The sequence below is a fragment of the Rhinoraja longicauda genome, chromosome 21 (genome assembly GCF_053455715.1).
Source record: "Rhinoraja longicauda isolate Sanriku21f chromosome 21, sRhiLon1.1, whole genome shotgun sequence".
Lineage (NCBI taxonomy): Eukaryota > Metazoa > Chordata > Chondrichthyes > Rajiformes > Arhynchobatidae > Rhinoraja > Rhinoraja longicauda.
Window position 1 is genome coordinate 23526840 of NC_135973.1, and position 21499 is coordinate 23548338.

The window sequence follows — 21499 nt, forward strand, 5'->3', positions numbered from 1 at the left end:
AATCTAAAAAAATCTAAAAAATCTCATCACCAACTCCCAGCTACCTCTTGTTTCTCAATTTGTACAAGTTTCAGATTGGTCTGGCTAAATACGGGGAAAACAGATCTTGCTGTAAGGCCAATTCTCAGCCATTGTTTCAGGCTGAGCCGTATGGTTTCCTGCCTTGACCCTGGACTGTTACCAACCTCAGCCTCTCTGTCACCATTACCTTTATCTTGCCTGCTATTTGCTCCTTGGAAAGCATTTTATTGGGATGCATCACAGCATGGTTTGGGAACAGCCAAGACCCCAGGAAATTGCAGAGAATTGTGGACGCAGCCCAGACCAACACACAAACCAACCTCCCTTCCAATGACTTCATCTACACTTCACGCTGCCTCTGCAAGGCCAACAGCGTAATCAAGGACCCGGACACTCCCTCTTCTCCCCTCTGCCATCAAACAAGCGATACAGAAGTGTGAAAACGCAAACTTCCAGATTCAGTTACAGCTTCTTCCCGGCTGTGATCCTATCGCCCGGCCTGAGCTACCATCTACCTCAGTAGAGTTTATTAAATGGACGAGGGATCTCGGAGTCAAGCTGTTCTGCTCCCACTCTTTATTCATGCATTTGATGCTCTGATCTCCGTTAGTCAAGTTCTTGGTTACCCCACTCAATGTCAGCTGCTCTGAGTTAATGCTGGTCCTTGACTGTTCTGGCAAGACACCTTGGAATGAAAGCCTGAATCCTTAGATAAATTTAAATTACTTTCACAGCATCAAATAAAGATTAGAACATATTCAAAAAAATATTAAAATCCATTACATTTCTAAACATTTGGGCATAGCTATCTCCCCACATCCTTTTGGGTTAAGGACCAAGAGACTGTGTAACAATAATTAAAACTTAATCACGTTAACAGTTCTCATGTGCTGTAAGATCTTTAAGGTAACTTGGAAGTTATTCTCTATTTTTTTTTAATCGAATGACTGACTTTGCATGATTACATTGAGAAAGGCTGTGAAACAGCAGGAGCAGCAGGGAATTACTGAGAACAGCTTTGGCATGGTCTAGTGTAATTAGTTCGGAGATATAGCATGGAAACAGGCCCTTCTGCCCACTGAGACCCTGCCGACCATTGATCACCTGCTCACACTAGTTCTATGTTCTCCCAGTTTCTCATCCAGAAATCTGGGGGCAATCTGCTGAGGCCAATTAAACTACAAATCCGCACGTCTTTGGGACATGGGAGGAAACCGGAGGAAACCCAAGCAGTTACAGGGAGAGCATGCAAACTCCACACAGGCACGAGACCAGGATTGAACCCAGGTCTATGGTGTGGTGAGGCAGCTCTACCATCAGCTGTGCCAGTGAGCCATAATAATTTCATTAACACTAAATTGTACAATTTCATTCAATAGATATAATGGATGCAAATAAACTAAAATCATTAAGCACTCGATTTACTTCCCTTTATTTTAATTTGATCACTCGCCCTCTTCCAATGAAGTTGAGAGGCCAAATATGAAGTGAATCCAACTTCTTGCCTTGTATTAATATTAGCACTGAATTGAGGAGTACGTGCGGGGTGAAAGGAGAGGTGCGTTTGACCTCCAGCACTCTGTACTCTGCTGCCAAAGTGGGTAAGTGCAGAAATCGGAACCTGCTAATCCATACACTCACTGCCACCAGGTCGTGACGGAAATGCTGGTTAGTTGTCGGTGTGACCTGGTCCATTCTCTACCCTGGTCCTCTTCTTTGTTAACTCCAGACCTAACAACTTGCAGCAAGCATTTTATCAATATGTATCTCAGCATAGTTTTGGAACAGCTCCATCCAAGACTGCAAGAAATTGTAGGAAATTGTGGACGCAGTCCAGACCATCACACAAACTAAACCTTCCTTCCATTGACTCCATTTACACCTCACGCTGCCTCGGCAAGGCCACCAGCACAATCAAGGACGAGTCGCACCCCGGCCACTCCCTCCTCTCCCATCTCCCATCAGGCAGAAGGCAAAGAAGTAGGAAAACACACACCTCCAGATTCAGGGACAGTTTCTTCCCAGCTGTTATCAGGCAACTGAACCATCTTACCGACAACTAAAAAGCAGTCCTGAGCTACTATCTACCTCATTGGAGACTATCTTTAATTGGACTTTATCTTGCACTAAACGTTATTCACGTAATTCCCTTCATCATGTACCTGCACCCTGTGGATGGCTCGATTGTAATCATGTATTGTCTTTGCGCTGACTGTTTGGCACGCAACAAACACTTTTCACTGTACCTCGGTTCACATCACTATAAACTAAACTCAACTTAACTCATAAATTGGGAGGTTTAGATAGGGTAGACAGTCAGAACCTTTGCTCCCAGAGTGGAAATGTTAATAACTGGAGGTCATAGCTTTAAAGTGAGAGGGGCAAAGTTCAACGGCGAGGTGCAAGGCTAGTTTTTTACGCACAGGTGTTGGGTGATTGGAACGTGCTGCCATTTCCACCCTGGGAGAAAAGGTTCTGTGTCTACCTTATCTAAGCCTCTCAATTTTATACACGGCAAGTTGTTTGGCCTGGTGGTGGAGACAGATACAATAGTGGCGGTAAGGGGCTTTTACATAGGCTCATGGATATGCAGAGAATGGTGGGATATGGATCACATGTAGTCAGAGGAGATTAGCTAATCTTGGCATCATGTTCGGCACATACATTGTGGGCTGAAGGGCCTGCTCCTGTGCTGTGCAGTTCTATGTTCCTGTGCTGAAAAACAACCCTCTTGTTCTTGGTAATTGATGAATCTGTCACCATATGCTTGACATTTTTGAAATAAATTTAAAATAAACCTCAACTTACTCGAAGAATGTGGAAGGAAAAGTGGTTTTTTTTCTCCAGTTTTGTGTTTCTTCAGCTATATCATTCACCTTTCTTTGGGAGTGAGTCAAACAAGCCACTTCTAGTTCCCAAGAATGAGGTAAGTAGTTTTAAGTCATTAAAATGTTGCTATGTGACGGGTGGAATTGAGGTATATAAAATAAGTTAATTGTTCAGATAGCAGCAGAGGTAATACACGAAGCTACTCACAGTGGAAGGACATTAATGGGACAAGTTACAATCTGGAGCACACTGCCTGATAGTGTGGTGGGAGGACGATTAGAAGCTTTTGACAGAGTGATCGATGTGTATTTGTGAAGGGAAGTAGTTTGAAGCCTGTAAGGAGAGTAAGACAAGTTGGCCAGCTCTTTTGAAGTACTGGCATGGGTATGATGAAACGAATGGCTTCCCTCCTGTACATCTTCATATTTATTTGTTCTTGGGGTGTGAGAAGCGAATATTTTTACTTGTCCCTGCAACCCTCATGGTTTGATTGATTAGCATCATAGAGTCATACCACATGAAAACAGGCCCTTCGGTCCAAGTCGTCCATGCCAACCAAGATGCACCATCTAAGCTAGGCCCTTTTGCCTGCGTTTGGCCTATATCCCTCTAAACCTTTCCAATCCGTGGTGGTTAGATAGATTAACGGAATTGATTGAAAGATACAGAATGGAAACAGACCCTTCGGCCCGTTGAGTCCACACTGACTATCAATCACCCATTCACACTAGTTTAGTGTTATCCCTCTTTTGTTGTAATGGAAACAAAATCTGCGAGCATAAGTTCAGAATTAGGCCATTCGGCCCATTGAGCCTACTCCGCCATTCAATCATGGCTGATCTATCTTACCCTCTCAACCCCATTCTCCTGCCTTCACCCCATAAACATTGGAACCCTTACTAATCAAGAATCTGTTAATCTCCGCCTTAAAAATAGACAATGACGGCCTCCATAGCGGTTTGTGGCAATGAATCCCACATTCACCACCCTCTTGACTAAAGAAATTCCTCCTCATCTCCTTTCTAAATGTGCGTCCGTTTATTCTGAGGCTGTGCCCTCTGGTCCTGGACTCTCCCACTAGTGGAAACATCCTCTCCACGTCCACTCTATCCAAGATGAATCACTGGCTCATGTCTCTGCTTCTGTGTGTCTGGATGAGTGTGTGACCTTCACAAAATAATTGCTGCAAGTCCAGTGAAAATGTTAATAGTGTGTCCTTGATTATTGTTGAGAAACGTGACGTGTATTGCAAGTGATCAGTCATTAACAGGCAGCTTTGTTGATCTTAGATTACAGACCGCGCCATTAAAGTCCTTGATCAGATGCCGCCTTACGATACACACAAGATTGGAGTGGTGTATGTTGGGGAAGGACAGGTATGGATATCTTCGACTCATTAAACTGATATACTGACTCGCTCTATTTAAGACAATAGACAAAGGAGTAGGCCATTCAGCCCCATCGAGCCAGCACCACCATTCAATGTGATCATGGCTGATCATTCTCAATCAGTACCCCGTTCCTGCCTTCTCCCCATACCCCCTGACTCTGCTATCCTTAAGAGCTCTATCTAGCTCTCTCTTGAATGCATTCAGAGAATTGGCCTCCACTGCCTTCTGAGGCAGAGAATTCCCCAGATTTACAACTCTCTGACTGAAAAAGTTTTTCGTCATCTACGTTCTAAATGGCCTACCCCTAATTCTTAAACTGTGGCCCCTGGTTCTGGACTCCCCCAACATTGGGAACATGTTTCCTGCCTCTAATGTGTCCAACCCCTTAATAATCTTAAGATTTAACCTACCTTCTACTCAAACAACAGCCTTGTGCATGACCACTGGCCTTCCTTGCTGAGATTGCCAACTAGTTCCTCCCTTGTTGAGGTCTAGAATTTAGTTTAAGAGATACAGCATGGAAACACACCCTTCAGCCCACTCAAACCATTGTTCACCAATTCACACGTTCTATGTTATCCACTAGCTACACACTAGGGGCAATTTGCAGAAGCCAATCAACCTACAAACACGCACGTTTTTGGCATGTTGTGAGGAAATCCATGCGGTCACGGAGAAACTCACCTGCAAACTCCGCACAGACACCACCCATAGTCAGGTTCTAACCTGGGTCTCTGGCCGGTTGTACCCTTTATCCTTGGTCACCGTGGTGTATCTGGTACAGCTGCAGCCTCACAGCACCAGAGACCTGGGTTCGATCCTGACTTTGAGAGAGAGGGGGGTCAAGGAGAGGGAGGGGGGAAGGCGAGGGATTGGGGGAGGGAGGGAAGGTTAGGAGAGGGCGGGAGAGCTTTTTGTGTGCTCTCCCGGTCAAAGAAAAGACAATCCATGATTCCAATCAAGCCGTCCACAGTGTACAGTTAAAGGATAAAGGGTACAACCGGACAGAGATCCGGGTTTGATCCGGACTACGGGTGCTGTTTGTGCGGAGTTTGCATGTTCACCTGGGACCGCACGGGTTTCTTCCCACATCCCATAGACGTGCTTGGTGTTTGCGGGTCAATTGGCCGTTGTAAATTGTTCCGAGTGTGCAGGAAGTGGATGCGGCAGTGAGATAACAGAGAACTGATGTGAATGGGTGATTGATGGTCGGCGAGGACTCGGTGGGCCGAAGGGCCTATTTCCATGCTGTATTGCTGAAGTTAAAAAACTAAGCAAGCTAGTGCATTTTCAATAAATATAAGCAAATCTTCAGCTCGTTCAGAGAGCTTTTGAAGTAATTTTGATTTTGTTTTGTTTCAGACTAATAATGAAGTTGAAATTCTGTCCAATGCGTATGGGTCGTCGAGGTATGCACAGTTCCTCACTGGCCTTGGTAAATTGATCTATCTTCAAGACTGCAACCCAGAACAAATATTCCTTGGTGGGCTTGACACTTACGGTGATGATGGGCAGTTTACTTACTGCTGGCATGATGACATCATGCAAGGTGGGTGATTGTAAGCTGTCGTAGGTCCATATTCTTGCTGAAGATAGGCACGGAAGGTAGATAGGGTGACACGGTGGCGCAACGGTAGAGTTGCTGCCTTACAGCGCCAGAGACCCGGGGTTCGATCCTGACTACGGGTGCTGCCTGTACGGAGTTTGCACGTTCTCTCTGTGACCGCGTGGGTTTTCTCCGAGATCTTTGGTTTCCTCCCACACTCCAAAGACGTACGGGTTTGTAGATTAACTGGCTTGGTATAACTATAAAATTGTCCATAGTGTGTGTAGGATAGTGTTAATGTGCGGGGATCGCTGGTCGGTGTGGACTCAGTGGGCCAAAGGTCCTGTTTCCGCGCGGTATCTCTAAACTAAAGGGTCATGACCCGAAACGTCACCTATTCCTTTTCTCCAAAGATGCTGTCTGACCCGCTGAGGTACTGCAGCTTTTTGTGTCTCTATCTTCGGTGTAAACCAGCATCTGCAATTCCTTCCACAGAGGAAAACTCAAATACTTTATCACCCTCTTGCTGTATCTTTTGACACAACCCTCTTCACTGTCCCTAACCAAGTCTGTCAACTTTTATTTCATCTGCAAAATTACTCATCATCACGTCCACAATTTTCATAGAACAGCAGTGCAAAGGAACGGGCCCTTTGGCCCATCATGTCTACTCTGCCATTCAATCATGGTTGATCTATCTTTCCTTCTCCTGCCTTCTCCCCATTACCTTTGACACCCTTACTAATCAAGAATCTGTGACTCTGCACCTCACAAATACCCAATGACATGGCTTCCACAGCCGTCTGTGGCAACAAATTCCACAGATTCACCACCCTCACAAGAAATTCCTCCACATCTCCTTTCTAAAGCTACGTCCTTTGTGCAATGTTTGTGCCGAACATGATGCCAAGTTATACTGATCTCATCTGCCTGTATATAATCCATATCCCTCTATTCCTTGCACTTCCATGTGCCTATTTAAAAGCCTCTTAAAAGCCACTACCGTATCTGCTTCCACCACCATCCCTGGCAGCGCGTTCCAGGTCCCCATCACTCTCTGTGTAAAATAAAAACTTTCCCCGCACATCTCGATTAAACTTTCCCCTCTCACATTTTAGCTATGCCATTCAGCATTGGACATTTCCACCCCGGGTGGAAAAAGGTTCTGACTGTAACCCTTTTATTTCACTTCCGATTTTCTTTTCCAACGATTTTATTGGGAGATGATTTGTAAAATGCACCTTATTTGGTCGCCATTGAACATGCGTTTCCAAAATTCTAATTGCCCAGTTTGCAAAGTCAGCCATCTTCTGGTCTCCCATCCTTGCTCCGCGCAGTGACAAACTCTCATTTTCTCCAATCCCCTTAAAGCAATCTTTCACATCGCGACCCTGATGCCGAACAAAGAATCGGATCGAGCCTGTTGCAACAAGAAAAGGCACATTGGAAATGACTATGTGGTGGTTATATACAAGGACACTGAAGAGGAGTACAAACTGGGAACTATAAAGGTAAATTTGAATTGCTTTTTTGTTGTTTTTCCACCTTCTTCCCCCTTTCTCTGGTTCTCACTCTTTCTCTTTCCTGCCTTTACTCTTCCCCCCCATTCACATCCTTTTTACTTGCTCTCCTGGCAGCTCTAAGCTGGACACCATGTGGGTTGTGAGGAAAATGCAGAGGGACTTTTTTGAGAAACCTATTGTTTGATCACTGCCGGTTTTTATTTTTCTGTTTATTTTAATAGGGTCAGTTTAACTTTGTGGAAATAATAATCAAACCTCTGGACTTTGAAAGCAACCTGGTAACGCTGCAAGCGCGCCAAGGTGAGTTAATGTGCAACGGATTTCCGCAAAGTACGATTGTTTGCTGCTGTTGTTTTTAAGTGGGCTACGAGTGTATGCAGCTGTACGGGTCTCTTGCACACAGCTTACTGCCACTCTCTAAAGTCTGGCATCACTTGCTTTACCCTTCCTTGTGAATACATAGAACAGGAACACGCCCTTCAGCCCACGATGTCTGCTAATCTCATCTGCCTGCATGTGATCCACAACCCTGCATATCCACTTGCCTATCTAAAAGCCTCTTAAATGCCCTATCGTATCTGCACAAACCACCCCTTGCAGCTCTTTCCAGGCATTAAAACAAAATCGCAGTATACATCTTCTTTAAACTTTCTCCCTCTGACCGTAAAGCTATGCCCCCTAGTCTTTGACATTTCCACCATTGCAAAAAGGTTCTGACTGTCTACCCTATCTATTGCCTCTCCTCATTTTATATACTTCTATCAGGTTTCCCCTCAACCTCTGGTGTTCTAGAGAATAATATCCAACCTCTCCTTGTAGCTATTACCATCTAATCCAGGCAGCATTCTGGTAAACCTCCTGCACTCTCTTCAAAGCCTCCACATCCTTCCTCTAATCGTGCCACCAGAACTGCTCATGGTAATCCAAATGTGCCCAAGCCAAAGTCCTCTCGAGCTGCAAAATATTTGTGATTATCTATTTAAATTCAAGATATCTCAAATGTTTACATTTTACTACAAACATAGTAATTCGAATCTTCATTCAGGGAATCTTTTATAGAGTCATACAGCAGGGAAACAGCCAGGTTGGCCCAACTTGACCACACCGACCAATATGTCCCAATGACACCAGTCCCACCTGCCAGCATTTGGCCCATATCCCTCTAAACCTATCCTATCCCTGCACCTAACCAAATGTTTTTTAAACATTTGCTTGAGTTTTAAAGATTAAGATTTTTATGTGTGGTTTACTGATGTTTTCATTTTGTAGATATGGAGGGGTTAGTTGACACAAGCGTGGCTAGGATTGTGTCTGACAAGAACCTCCCTCTCTTGGTGCGTCAAATGGCTTTACATGCAAACGTAAGTGTATTTTTTTTTCTGTTCATTTTAATAGGGTAATTTTAATGCTTAATTGAGCTCTTTAGGAGAAGGTTGCCACTTGTTTGGTCTGAAGAAGGATCCTGACCCAAAACGTCATCTGTCTTCTCACTTCTGCCTGAACTCACCTCTCACTTCCTCCTTTCTCTGGACAGTCTGAAGAAGGGTCCCAACACAAAACGTCACCTATCCATGTTCCATAGAGATGCTGCCTGACTTGCTGAGTTCGTTCAGCAGTTTAGCGTTAGGTCTGAGAAATAGGTTGAGATGAATTTTATCTTTCACCACCCTGCATGAAGTTTCTTTTTTTCCCTTTCCATTGACTTCAGTCAAAACAGTCAGATTGTAGACACAGGGAACCAACCGCAGTTGCTGGGTTACAAAACAAAACACACATAAAGTGCTGGAGTAATTCAGCAGGTCAGGCAGCATCTCTATGGAACATGGATAGGTGACTTTTTGGGTCGGGACCCTTTCTTCAGAGAAAGGAGGAGAGCTTCTTCAAAGTAGGCAAACCATGAGGAGATTACGAGTAGTCAAAATGTAGAACCAAGGAACTGGATTGAGACTGAAACAACCGAGTTTCTGGGTCACTTTTCCAGTCTGAACTGTTTAATTTAGAGATACAACGTGCAAACAGGCCTTTCATCCCACTGAGTTCGCGCCGACCAGCAATCACCTGTACACTTGTTCTATCCAGACAATTTACAGAAGCCAATTAACCTACAAATCTGCACATCTTTTGAGAGATGGGAGGAAACCGGGACCACCAGGAGAAACCCCCATGAATTCGCGACGAGAACATACCAACTCTGTACACACAGCACTCGTAGTCGGGATCGAACCTGGATGTCTACCGTTGCAACCACCGTGCCACCATAATTACGCCAAGCTTCATGAGAATCAGTATTGATCACTGCTGAGCAGTTAATCTTTTCAGCTGTAGTTGTCTTCATGAGCCCATCACTTTTAGAGGCTGCCACATCAAGACCAAGTCAACGTGATGCATAGCTTTGATGCTAATCGGGGGGGGAAAAGGTATTAGAGTCTGAAAACCGTGACCTCCAGGTTCATGAACAGCTTCTTTCCAACAACCATCAGGCTCTCGAACATTATAAACACCAACTGAACTACAATCTGTTGTGGTTGTACTTGGAACTTCGGGATTTTGTTTTGCACTAATATCGTTTTTTTTTTCTTTTTCCTTTTTTTGATTGTAAATTCATAAATTATAGAAGTAGAATTAGGCTATTCCGCCATTATCTACTCCCCCATTCAATTATGGTTGATCTATCTTTCCCTCTTATCCCCATTCTCCTGCCTTCTCTCCATAACTCCTGACACCCGTACTAATTAAGAATCTGTCAACCTACGCCTTAAAAATATCCAATGACTTGACCTATACGGCAATCAATTCCACAGATTCACCACCCTCTGACTAAATAAATTCCTCTTCATCACCTTTCTGAAGCTACGTCCTTTTATTCTGTGGCTATGGCCTCTGGTCCTAGACTCTCCCACGATTAGTGGAAACATCCTCTCCACATCCACTCTATCCAGGCCTTTCACTATTCGGTAAGCTTCAATGAGGTTCCCCCCCTCATCCTTCCAAACTCCAGCGAGTACAGGCCCAGAGTCGTCAAACGCTCATCACAGGTTAATGTACCGAACGTGCATCCAGAGTGGAGAAGCCATATGGTTTTGAGGAATTTAACACATTGAAGTTGTGTTAAGGTACCTCTTTCATCGTTACCTTTCCTTACTGTCCCATGACAACCACTCCAACCCACATCTCGGTAGAGTTGTCGACAGTAGTCATGGTCTATGATTGAAGATGTTGAGCTCAGACCTCACCCATTTTCAAGGGAGACAACCCTTTGACTTTAATTTAGTTTAGAAATACAGCATGGAAACAGGCCTTTCGGCCCATTGAGTCCACGACAACCAGCAATCACCCGTACACTTTATTATGTTATCTATGATTACTGTGTTTACTGACCAGTTCTGCTGTTGCAAGAAAGAATTTCATTGTTCCTTTTTCAGCACATATGACAATTAAACACTTTTGACTAATTATATATGCTTTTTGTTCCTTTGTTGTAGATGGCTTCCCTTGTACACCACAAAAGTGCAGTTCCTTCAGAAGCCTACGCAAGCAAGTGGCTAGCAAGGTTACGCCAGATCAAACGTATTCGATCCAAGGTATTGATAACTGGGTTCCCTGACATGAACGTAGAATTGAAGTTCAGGAGAAACATCCTGATCCGAAATGCTTAAAGTGTGGAATTTGCCATGGCAGAGAAAAGGGAGGCAGATTGGCGGGGAGGTTATACAAACACGCGGACAATTCAGCTCATGAATGGTGGGGCACAATCTCTGGCATACACCATCAGGGATAAAGAGCCAGTTTTATGCTGTAAATGTTCCCGGTCATTCCTCCTTCTTCCTGCTCCGATCTGGCCGAAAATTCAGAAGCTTGAAAGTACCATCGGACTTGGGAACCGCTTCTTCCCCTCTGTCATCAGACTTGTGAAAGGTCCTTCCCTGAACTAGGGTGCTGTCCGATTCACCTCTACCCCATTGTGGGCATTGGACTTGGAACGGCATGGTGGTGCAGAGGTAGAATTGTGGTCTTACAGCACCAGAGACCCGGGTTCGATCCTGGCTACGGGTGCTTGTCTCTTGTACATTCTCGTGTCCTACGTGGGTTTTCTCAGAGAACTTCGGTTTCCTCCCATACTCCAAAGATGTACAGGCTTGTAGGTTAATCAGCTTGGTACAAATGTAAAAATTATCCCTAGTGTAGTGTTAATGTGCAGGGATTGCTGGTCAGTACGAACTCGGTGGGCCGAAGGGCCTGTTTCCGCACTGTACCTCTAAACTAAACTAAACTAAATTGCTGCTTTACAGCGCCAGAGACCTGGGTTCGACCCTGATTAGGGGTGCTGTCTGTACGGAGTTTATACGTTCTCCCCGTGACTGCCTAGGTTTTCCCTGGGTGCTCTGGTTTCCTCCCACACCACAAGACCTACAGATTTGTAGGTTAATTGACTTCGGTAAAAATTGTAAATTGTCCCTAGCGTGTAGGATAGTGATAGTGTATAAGGATCGCTGGTCATTGCGGACTCGGTGGGCCACGCTGTATCTCCAACCTAAACTAAAACTGATGCCCTACAATGCTGAGAACTATATTCTGCACTCTGTGTCTTCCCCATATAAGCTGCTGTTCATAAGACATAGGATCACTTAGGCAGGTGCATGGATAGGTTAGTAAGGGTGTCGGGGGTTATGGGGAGAAGGCAGAAGAATGGGGTTGGAAGGGAAAGATAGATCGGCCATGATTGAATGGCGGAGTAACTTGATGGGCCGAATGGCCTAATTCTGTTCCAAGTACATGAACATGATAGGTTTGAAGGGATATGGGCCAAGCACAGGCAGGTGGGACTAGTGTAGATGGGACATGTTGGTCGGCATGGGCATGTTGGGCTGAAGGGCCTGTTTCCATGCTCTATGACTGTAATAAAGTTTATTCTTGAAATGATGGGGTTTTTTTCTCCCTTTGGCCCAGGTGTGCGAGGATCTGCAGTATCGTCAGAACGCCGGGATCTCCCTGATACACATGCACGCTGCCAACCAGAGTAAGAGCTCCCACCACCACCACCACCATCACCACCACCAAGCACAGCAGCAGCACCTCTCTCACCACCATTACCTCCCGCAGCACCTGTCAGAGTCGCAGTCCGCCGGCTGCGAGACCGGCCAGAGGAAGAGGCTGATGTCCACCGTGGACGATTTCACAGACTTTGTTTAAAGCCGACTCTCGCCTGCCGGAAGTGTGCAATACGTACGCCATACTGTGACGAAAGCCAAAAACAGTGTTTAGTTTGCCGTGGGGGTAGAATAGGATTTACCGCTGCACTGTTTGTCCAGGAAATGCTGCTTCAACTGACCTCCGCCAAGAGGGTGGGCCGGTTGGGCTCCAACCCCCTTTGAAGACGCAGATAAACAAGCAGAGCCTCTTGTTGGTTATGGATGTAGCTCTCCCTCCTCCTGCTCCCCCTCCACTCTCCAAAACGACTCTGATGGGGATGTATTCAAATAAATGACCGTTCACTGCCCTGATGAGCATTGAGAGGTCATGAACATCCCTCATTCTTTGGGTCTGGGTGATTGGAGCGACTCTACCAAGCAGATTTGAGTTGACGAATGAAAGTAAGTGAGGTTTCGGATAGCACCTCTTACTCAGTTCCCTTCTGATCCGGTAATAACTATTCTTTGTGCAATTACCTTCTAAAGGAAGATGTGTTGTCAATCTTCACACAATTTTTAAAGGCAAGTGTCAGTGTTGAAATGTTGTACTAAAAATGAATAAATTTCATTTGAAAAGAATTCCTGAGTTGCTTTGAAAACCTCGACTCTGCAGGGTCAATTTCTCTTCGAATCCTTGATCGGTAATGTTAATTTAAACTGGAGCTATTGCAACAAGGCCATTTAGACTTGCTGTACAGGAAGGAAGGGCAAGTACTAGTTTACACCGAAGATAGACACGAAAAGCCAGAGTAACTCAGCGGGTCAGGCAGCATCTCTGGAAAAAAGGAATAGGTGACGTTTCGGGTCGAAACCCTTCTTCAGGCTGAAGAATCAGGGGAGAGGGAAACTAGAGGTATAAAAAGGTCCAGAACAAATCAGAGCCGGCACCGATGACCAAGGAAAGGTGGAGCCCACAATGGTCCATTGTTGGCTGTGGAAGAAGTGATAATGAAGGAGTATATGGATGCAAACAGTGGAACTAGCAGGATGACTAGGGTGGGGTGGGGGGGAGGGACAGAGAGAGAGGGAATGCAGATTTACCACAGGTAAGTAAGTCTGCTGTTGATGGCATTTCTGTTGCAGGTGGCATATTAATATTGTTCGGCATCCTGCTTACAGAAATCAGGATTACAGCATGGTGGCACAGCGGTAGAGTTGCTGCCTTACAGCGCCGGAGACCCGGGTTCGATCCTGACTCTGAGTGCTGCCTGTACGGAGTTTGTACGTTCTCCCTGTAACCTGCGTTCTCCCTGTAACCTGCGTGGGTTTTCTCCGGGAGATTCGGTTTCCTCCAATGACGTACAAGTTTGTAAGCTAATTGGCTTGTTAAAAAAAATAATGAAATTGTCCCTAGTGTGTGGGATAGTATATGGGCATCGCTGGTCGGCGTGGACTCAGTGGGCCGAAGGGCCTGTTTCCACATTGTCTCTCTAAACTAAACAGCAAAGAGAACACTTCTAGGAAAACAGTTAAATAGATACCAACTAGTGTGTCAGATGGATACAAAAGGTCCAATAGCACTGTTATGAAGAGCAAGGGAGTTTCCTTCCTGTTGAACTGAGCAATATTTATCCCTCACCAGGCATTATAATGATCCCAGGGATGATTGGATCGATGCATGATGAGTGTTTGAGGGCTCTGGGCCTGTACACTCTGATGGATGAGGGGGGGAGGGGGGGAATCTCATTGAAACCTACTGAATAATGCAAGGCCTAGATAGTTGCGGAAAGGGCTCTTTCCACTAGTGGGAGTGTCTAGGACCAGAGGCTACAGCCTCAGGATGAAATGACGTACCTTTAGAGGTTGGAGGAGATTGCAAGGATAGGAAAGGCAGAGCTATGGAGCAACTTGGAAAGCAGTCCCTATAAAAACTGGTATCACAAAATGCTGGAGTAACTCAGCAGATCAGGCAGCATCTAGGAGAGAGGGAATGGGTGACGATTCGGGTCGAGACCCTTCAGACTGATGTCAGGGGGGCTTTATTTTGTACCGCCCCCAACATCAGTCTGAAGAAGGGTCTCGACCCGAAACGTCACCCATTCCCTCTCTCCTAAATGCCGCCTGACCTGCTGAGTTACTCCAGCATGCTGAATTACTCCAGCATTTTGCAATACCTTCGATTTGTACCAGCATCTGCAGTTATTTTTCTACACCTATAAAAACTGTGGTGTTGACCAGATTGATCGTCAAATATTATGTAGAAACAAAGAACATCAGATGCTGCTTTGTACCAAAGATGGACAAAAAGTGCTGGAGTAACCTGGTGGATCAGGCAGCATCTCTGGAGAAAAAGGATGAGTGACTTTTTGGTCGGGAAGAAGGGTCCCGACCCGAAATGTCATCCATCCTTTTTCTCCAGAGATGCTTTACCTGAACTGCTGAGTTACTCCAGCACTTAGTGTCTCTCTTAGGTTGTCAAGTATTGTTTGGTTCAGCTTATTGTTATTGTTGTCATGCATACCGAGGTACAGTGGCAAGATTTTTGTTGTGTGCTGTCCAGATTATACATGATTACAGTCAAGGGGCTTTGGGTGTTTGAGCCTTGATGTGAGTTTGAAAGCTGAGCGGGTAATTGGTTGGCCAACTATACTGGGAATAGAACATGTAAAATTCTACCTGTAAATCTCTGCAAAAATCATAACTGGTATTTATTACACAATGATGGATTTCCCAGTGCTCAGCTGCCTAGTCAGCAGTTGGCAATCCCCTGAACAATCTGTGTCCATGCAAGAGAGTTCCATTCTAACGTGACCAGATATCAGGCTGCCTTGAAGTATGTGGCACAGCTACTGCCTCACAGTGCCAAGGGCCCGGATTTGATCCTGGCCACGGGTCGAATCTGTGTGGCGTTTGCATGTTGACCGTGTGGGTTTCCTTCGGGTGCGCGGATTTCCTCCCACATCCCGAAGACATGCGGATCTGTAGGTTAATTGGCCTCTGTAAATTGACCCTAACGTGTAAGGAGTGGATGAGAAAGTGGGATAACATAAATCTATCGTGAACGGGTGATCAAATGGTCAGCTGGACTCGGTGGGACAAAGGGTCTGTTCCTGTGCTGTGTCATAGTTTTACAGCGTGGAAACAGGCCCTTCGGCCCAATTTGCCCACACTGGCCAACATGTCCCATCTACACTAGTCCCGCCTGTGTGCATTTGGCCCATATCCCTCTAAACCTGTCCTATCCATGAGTCTCTAAACTAAAAGTACCCTGGACCAACTGTAATTCCTGTTGCTGAGAATTTTACAGCCAACTTGCTCAATGCCAATAAAAGACCAATGTTGCAGGTGCAGAGGGAGAATAATGAAGAAAAATTCTAGAAGACTAAAAAGCCAACGGTCTACACAGGTGAGGGGGAAAGGGCCAGTCCCCTTTGACTAAAACAGATGATGATGAGTGTTACTTTATTTAGTCCTGAGTATGCAAAGTGAGAAATCTTGTACAAAAGAAAGGTAAAAATGTCTGCAAAGTGAGAAATCTTGTACAAAAGAAAGGTAAAAATAGGAAAAGAGAAAGCGATTAATTTATTTTTATATTTCAACTGCAATACAATAACTGAGTAAAATACTTTGTTTCCCTATTGCTCAAATAAATAATTTCAACCCTAGTTCACCAACTATCTCTCAAGCAGTCAAAACTTTATTTGACATTGTCTTTCAGTGCATCGGAAATGTTTCTGGCATAAAGATTACAATTATTTACACATGGTTTAACGGTGCGTTAACTCTGCCTATACTGTTAGCAGTGGTGGAGTTGGTGGATGGAATGGATGATTACATTTGTCCTTGAAGTCAACAAATGTTTGAAAATGAGGACTCGTGTCAATTCAATGCCCTTCAAATGTTGTCTATGCCTTGTGAGATTTATGTAGGATTTGTATAGAAAAGTAATAAAAATATTATGGCACAGTGGCACAATGGTAGAGCTGTTGCCTTACAGCACCAGAGACCTGGGTTCAATCCTGACTACGGGTGCTGTCTGTGCAGAGTTTGTACGTTCTTCACGTGACAGCGTGGGTTTTCTCCGGGTTCTCCGGTTTCCTCCCACAATCCAAAGACGTACAGGTTTATAGGTTAATTAGCTTGGGTAAAGATTGTAAATTGTCCCTCGTGTATAGGATAGTGCTAGTGTATGGGGATTGCTGATCGGCATGGACTCAGTGGGCCGAAGAGCCTGTTTCCATGCTGAATCTGTAAACGAAACTATTAATTACACCCCAAAAAAAATCTTTGCACATCAAGACTTAACAAAGTTACGGTGATTGCAAATTCTGCTAGAACAACGATGCTGGGCTAATCTACCTTGTTCGCAATTGACGTATCTTTCTCTTGACACAAAGACCTATGCACTGAAGTCCAACTCTCCTATCATTTTGGGTCACAAACCTTGGAGAAAGTTTCCAGTTTGTGTTGGAAATGCCGCCCGGTTTTGGAGCTTGGAAAAATGATTCTAACCAGACTTCAAGCAGCAAACTATCCTGATCATCCTGGAGGTTTGTTTTCACCACTGTCTGCCCTGACTGGATGAACATGATGTATCAGAAACATTCAGTTAACTAAATGAGGAATGCAATCAAAAAAGGGTTGCCAATACTTCAACTTTCTGCGCACCCATTCTTCCTCCTAAACTGTCCCGTTTTCCCTTTCCTCTTCCACCTGTATCTCTTCCTCGGGCTTCATTTTAGAGACATAGTCATACAGCTTGGAAACAGACCCTTCGGCCCAACTTGCCCACATGATCAACATGTTCCATCCACAGTAGTACCACCTGCCTGTGTTTGGCCGATATCCCTCTAAACCTGTCCTATCCATTTACCTGTCTAAATGTTTCTTAAACGTTGTGATAGTACCTGCTCTTCTCTCATTATGTCACAGCTCTTCTTCCCATCTCTTGTCATTGTCCACCAAACTGCTTATCAACCCCCCTCCCCCAACCAGTATCCACCTATCACTTGCATGGCCTTGTCCCATACCCACCTCTCTTCTAGCTTTCTCCTCCTCTACTACAATCAGTCTGGTTCCAACCCAATCGTCATCTATCATAAATGCTGCCTGAACCCTGACTTACTCCAGCACTTTGTGTCCCTTTTTGTAAATCAGCATCTGCAGTTCCTTGTGTTTACTTTAACTTTCTTCACTCTTTAACTAATATCAACGCTTGTCACCAATTCCCTTTAAAAGACAATGACTCTATAACTCACCTGACATTTTCAAAGGACTGTTAAAGTCAACCAAGTTACTAAGGTCTGGAGATGAACACAGGCATAGAGGAAAAAATGAAGACAAATTCGAGAGCTTATTTTAAAAAAACTGTCCTGATGCGTAAATTGAGCAGATGGTAAGATGTTGATTAAGAATAAAAGTTAGTGATGATAATGCAGAATATCTTGCGTGGCAAATTCCTATTCATGTAGGATATTTGGTATTTTGTGAACTAGTTGATTTTATTTTTAATCTAATCATTATTATGAATTCTGGCTTTTAATTCCAGATTTATATAATTACTCAGCTGCCAGAAAGATTTGTACTTGGCTTTGCTCCATGTCTTGGAACACCAGTTGAGTAAGTAAGCACTAACCTTCTACATACCGTCTGTAGTACTCTTTTAATCAGCATTTGGCACTTAAAGCACATTATATGCATTTCATAATAAAATAATACACAACCTTTAAACTGGCGTATTTATCAATGAATATCCTGCAGTATTTCAGAGAAGCAGCCTAAAGGCTCACGCTGAACCTATGTGATAGGAAGGGGACTTGTCAACAGTGACCTGTGACGAAAAATATAAAATTCAGTCATTTGTTCCAAGAAAAAAAGGTGGTTTGGGGTTATCTCATTTCCAGCACTTGGGAAGAGTAGCTGAACACTTCCAGAGTAGTTGAGGAACAAGTTCGACAGGACTTTAATTCCCCTGGTGCTCATACCATTAACTACGTGGTGTCATTTGAAATTCTAGTGCTTCTTTAGAGAAAGAAAGCCCCAGGAAATGACAGGTGCTTGAAGTTCACTCATTGCCCAGACTGACTTTCCAAAGCTGGGTAGCAATGATGAATGACTTTTGTGGCTTCATATTTGGGCAGCACAGTGGCGCGATGGTAGAGCTGCTGCCTTACAGCGCCAGGGACCCAGGTTAGATTCTAACCACGGGTTCTGTCTGTACAGAGTTTGCACGTTCTCCCTGCGACTGCATGGTTTTCCTCCGGGCGCTCTGGTTTCCTCCCACACTCCAAAAGACGTGTGAGTTTGTAGATTAATTTGCCTCTGTAAATTATCCCTAGTGTGTAGGATAGAACTAGTGTAAGGGTGATCGCTGGTCGGCGCGGGCCCAGTAGGCCGAAGGGCCTGTTTCCACGCTGTACCTCTGAGCTAAACACATTTGTAAGCTACACCCTGGGTGATTGGGAGAAGAGGGGTAGAATTCTCTAAAGTGTGCTCATTCATTAAACAAAGCATGACACCATTTAGTGTTTGGTTGCATTGTGCCTGAACCTTACATAGAAACACAGAAACATAGAAAATAGGTGCAGGAGAGAGGCCATTTGGCCTTTCGAGCCAGCACTGGCATTCATTGTGATCATGGCTGATCATCCACAATCAGTAACCTGTGCCTGCCTTCTCCCCATATCCCTTGATTCCACTAGCCCCTAGAGCTCTATCTAACTCAACCAAACTACACCAAATTCAATCGATGCTTGACCAGGTGGAATGATCAGTATGATCAGCACATTCATGGAAAGTTTTCTCTTCTCGCTAACGCTCTTGTGGCCCTGTAAATGTTGGACCAAAATAACTATTTTGTGTATTTTCATTGCAAATACTAATTTCTGTGCTGTAACCGAAAGATAAATAGATAATGTAAAGAGGAACAGCGGGAGAGTTGCTGCCTTACAGCACCAGATTCCCGGCTTAGATCCTGACTACGGATGCTGTCTGTACGGAGTTTTACCTTCTCCCCATGACCTGCGTGGGTTTTCTCCGCATGCTCCGGTTTCTTCTCACACTCCAATAAAGGTTTGTAGGTTAATTGGCTTTGGTGATAATTGTAAATTGTCCCTAGTGTGTAGGGTAGTGCTAGCGTACGTAGTGTGGACTCGGTGGGCCGAAGGGCCTGTTTTCCGCACTGTATCTCTAAACTAAACTATACTGAAAAAACAAATTCCACTGCTTTGTGACATCCACGCAAAATTATTTTCTACTGCAATGCATCTGTTTCTTACAATTAATCCGTTTCTTGTGGCCTGTTGTTATGACTGTTATGATACTTATTTCACTGTAATTATTCACAATGCAGCTTACTTTTACGAGCTGTGGTAAACTAATCTTTTCACAGCTATTTGTTTCAGCTGTACATATAACAGGAGCGGGTAAATGTGCAGGGTTCTTGATTTGTGTGCATTTTATAATCATTTACAGTCACTCTCCTCCCCGCCGCGCTGGGACTGTTATTTTACCAGAACATGTTCTATTTATGGTGAGAAATCAATCCCAATCTGCCTGTTTTACATTCCCTACCAAGAATGCCACTATTGTAACTTAAGCAAAAATACTGTCTCGTAAAATAAACTGTGTGCTGTTTCCTCTTCACTTATCAAACAAAAAATTAAATGATTTAAAATAGCATTTTTTTTAAATAAGTGCACCCTTTTTCTGATGCATGGCTAAAAAAGCGAGTTTGTACAATCTCTCCTTCTGAACTACCCTCAGTTTAAAGTGCTTGTTAATACATATAAAGTAAACCATTTTTATACAATGTCTGTCCTTTGTACGGCTTCTTCTAACCCGTTTCGTGAATAACTTGTCCCTTGGCGCAACGGACGATGTTCATCGACGGAGTCGCCAGTTTTGGTGACCGTCAGTGCCCGTTTGCCTTCATTAAGCTGCAACGTCTCAGCCATTAGGTGTTGAGGGGAGGCGGGCGAATGAATGTGGGGAAAATCCAAACTTCCATCAATGCTCAAACAAGTTGTGCCAGCGGTATCCTTTTACGACATCAACATATGTGATTCAATCCACTGTATGGAGAGGGGCTGTGTGGAGTGACACATCTCTTGAAGTTACTGTATGGAATTGAAAGGTCCTTGTCTTGACCCTGCAGTGCACAGCCCCAACAAAGTGTGGCATAGTGGCGCAGCTTGTAGAGTTGCTGCCTCACAGCGCCGTAGACCCTGCTTTGAATCTGATCTCAGTGTGTGTGTGTTGTGTGTGTGTGTCATGTCCTCCCTTGTGAACGTGTGGGTTTCCTCCCATATCCCAAAGATGTGCAGGTTTGTTGGTTAATTCCCCCCTTGCGTGTAGGGAGTGGATGAGAAAGTAGGATAACACTAGAACTAGTGTGAACGGGTGATCGATGGTTGGCATGGACTCAGTGGGCCGAAGGGCCTGTATCCATGCTGTACGGTATCTCCAAACTAAACTAATCAGGGTTCGAGTGACGTTGGTGATCTCCGGGCGTTTGTTGCCTTATCTTGTCTGGCATTTTGGACGTTTTGGACTTTCTGCGTGGTGGCGGGGGCATTGCACAGTCTTCTAATGGGCTTCCCCCTAGCTGGGGATCTTTGGCCGTTGCCCTGTCCCCTAGAGTGCACGGGGATGGCCGCCGATCGTCCCTCAGCCTCCTGCTCGCCCTCATCCTCCGGTAAGCCGCGAGCAACTCTTCCGCCTTGGAGTTAATCCTCCTTTGCCGCGCTGCCTCCTGCACCTGCTTGAGCTTGCACTCCGCCTGGTAGACATCTTCAGTCGCGCTGTTCACCTTATCGAACTGCTCAAGGAGGGTTTCGAAGAGTGGAAGCAGCCGGTGGATGTTGGCCTCGATCTGCGGCGCCTTGTTGGGGCCGGCCGGCGGGAAGGCATCCGCGACGGTCGACTCGCTGGACGAGGAGGACAAGGAGATGTTGGAGATGGTGCTGGCGGTGTGGAGGCAGGTGGACTTGGAATCTCTGGATGACCCGGTCGGCAAGGGAACCATCCCTTCAAACTTCACCTTATGACGGAACTGTGAAA

At 44.9% G+C, this 21499-nt stretch overlaps 2 protein-coding genes across 7 annotated transcripts in view; one reads left to right on the top strand and one right to left on the bottom strand.

Moving 5' to 3' along the window:
• tsc2 (TSC complex subunit 2) overlaps window positions 1-13041 on the top strand; it is a 91492-nt gene extending 78451 nt beyond the window's left edge. For all 6 annotated transcript variants that reach the window (XM_078418115.1, XM_078418117.1, XM_078418116.1 and 3 more), the window contains 8 exons: window positions 2869-2947; window positions 4140-4226; window positions 5604-5790; window positions 7159-7298; window positions 7532-7610; window positions 8580-8671; window positions 10793-10891; window positions 12258-13041. In XM_078418115.1, coding sequence (XP_078274241.1) covers window positions 2869-2947; window positions 4140-4226; window positions 5604-5790; window positions 7159-7298; window positions 7532-7610; window positions 8580-8671; window positions 10793-10891; window positions 12258-12500 — 1006 coding nt within the window. In that variant the 3' untranslated portion in view covers window positions 12501-13041. The remainder of the gene's footprint in view (window positions 1-2868; window positions 2948-4139; window positions 4227-5603; window positions 5791-7158; window positions 7299-7531; window positions 7611-8579; window positions 8672-10792; window positions 10892-12257) is intronic.
• Window positions 13042-16002: 2961 nt separating this feature from the next.
• The window catches only part of pkd1a (polycystic kidney disease 1a), a 172372-nt gene continuing 166875 nt past the window's right edge, over window positions 16003-21499 (bottom strand). The window contains exon 47 of the mRNA XM_078418122.1: window positions 16003-21491. Coding sequence (XP_078274248.1) covers window positions 20913-21491 — 579 coding nt within the window. The 3' untranslated portion in view covers window positions 16003-20912. The remainder of the gene's footprint in view (window positions 21492-21499) is intronic.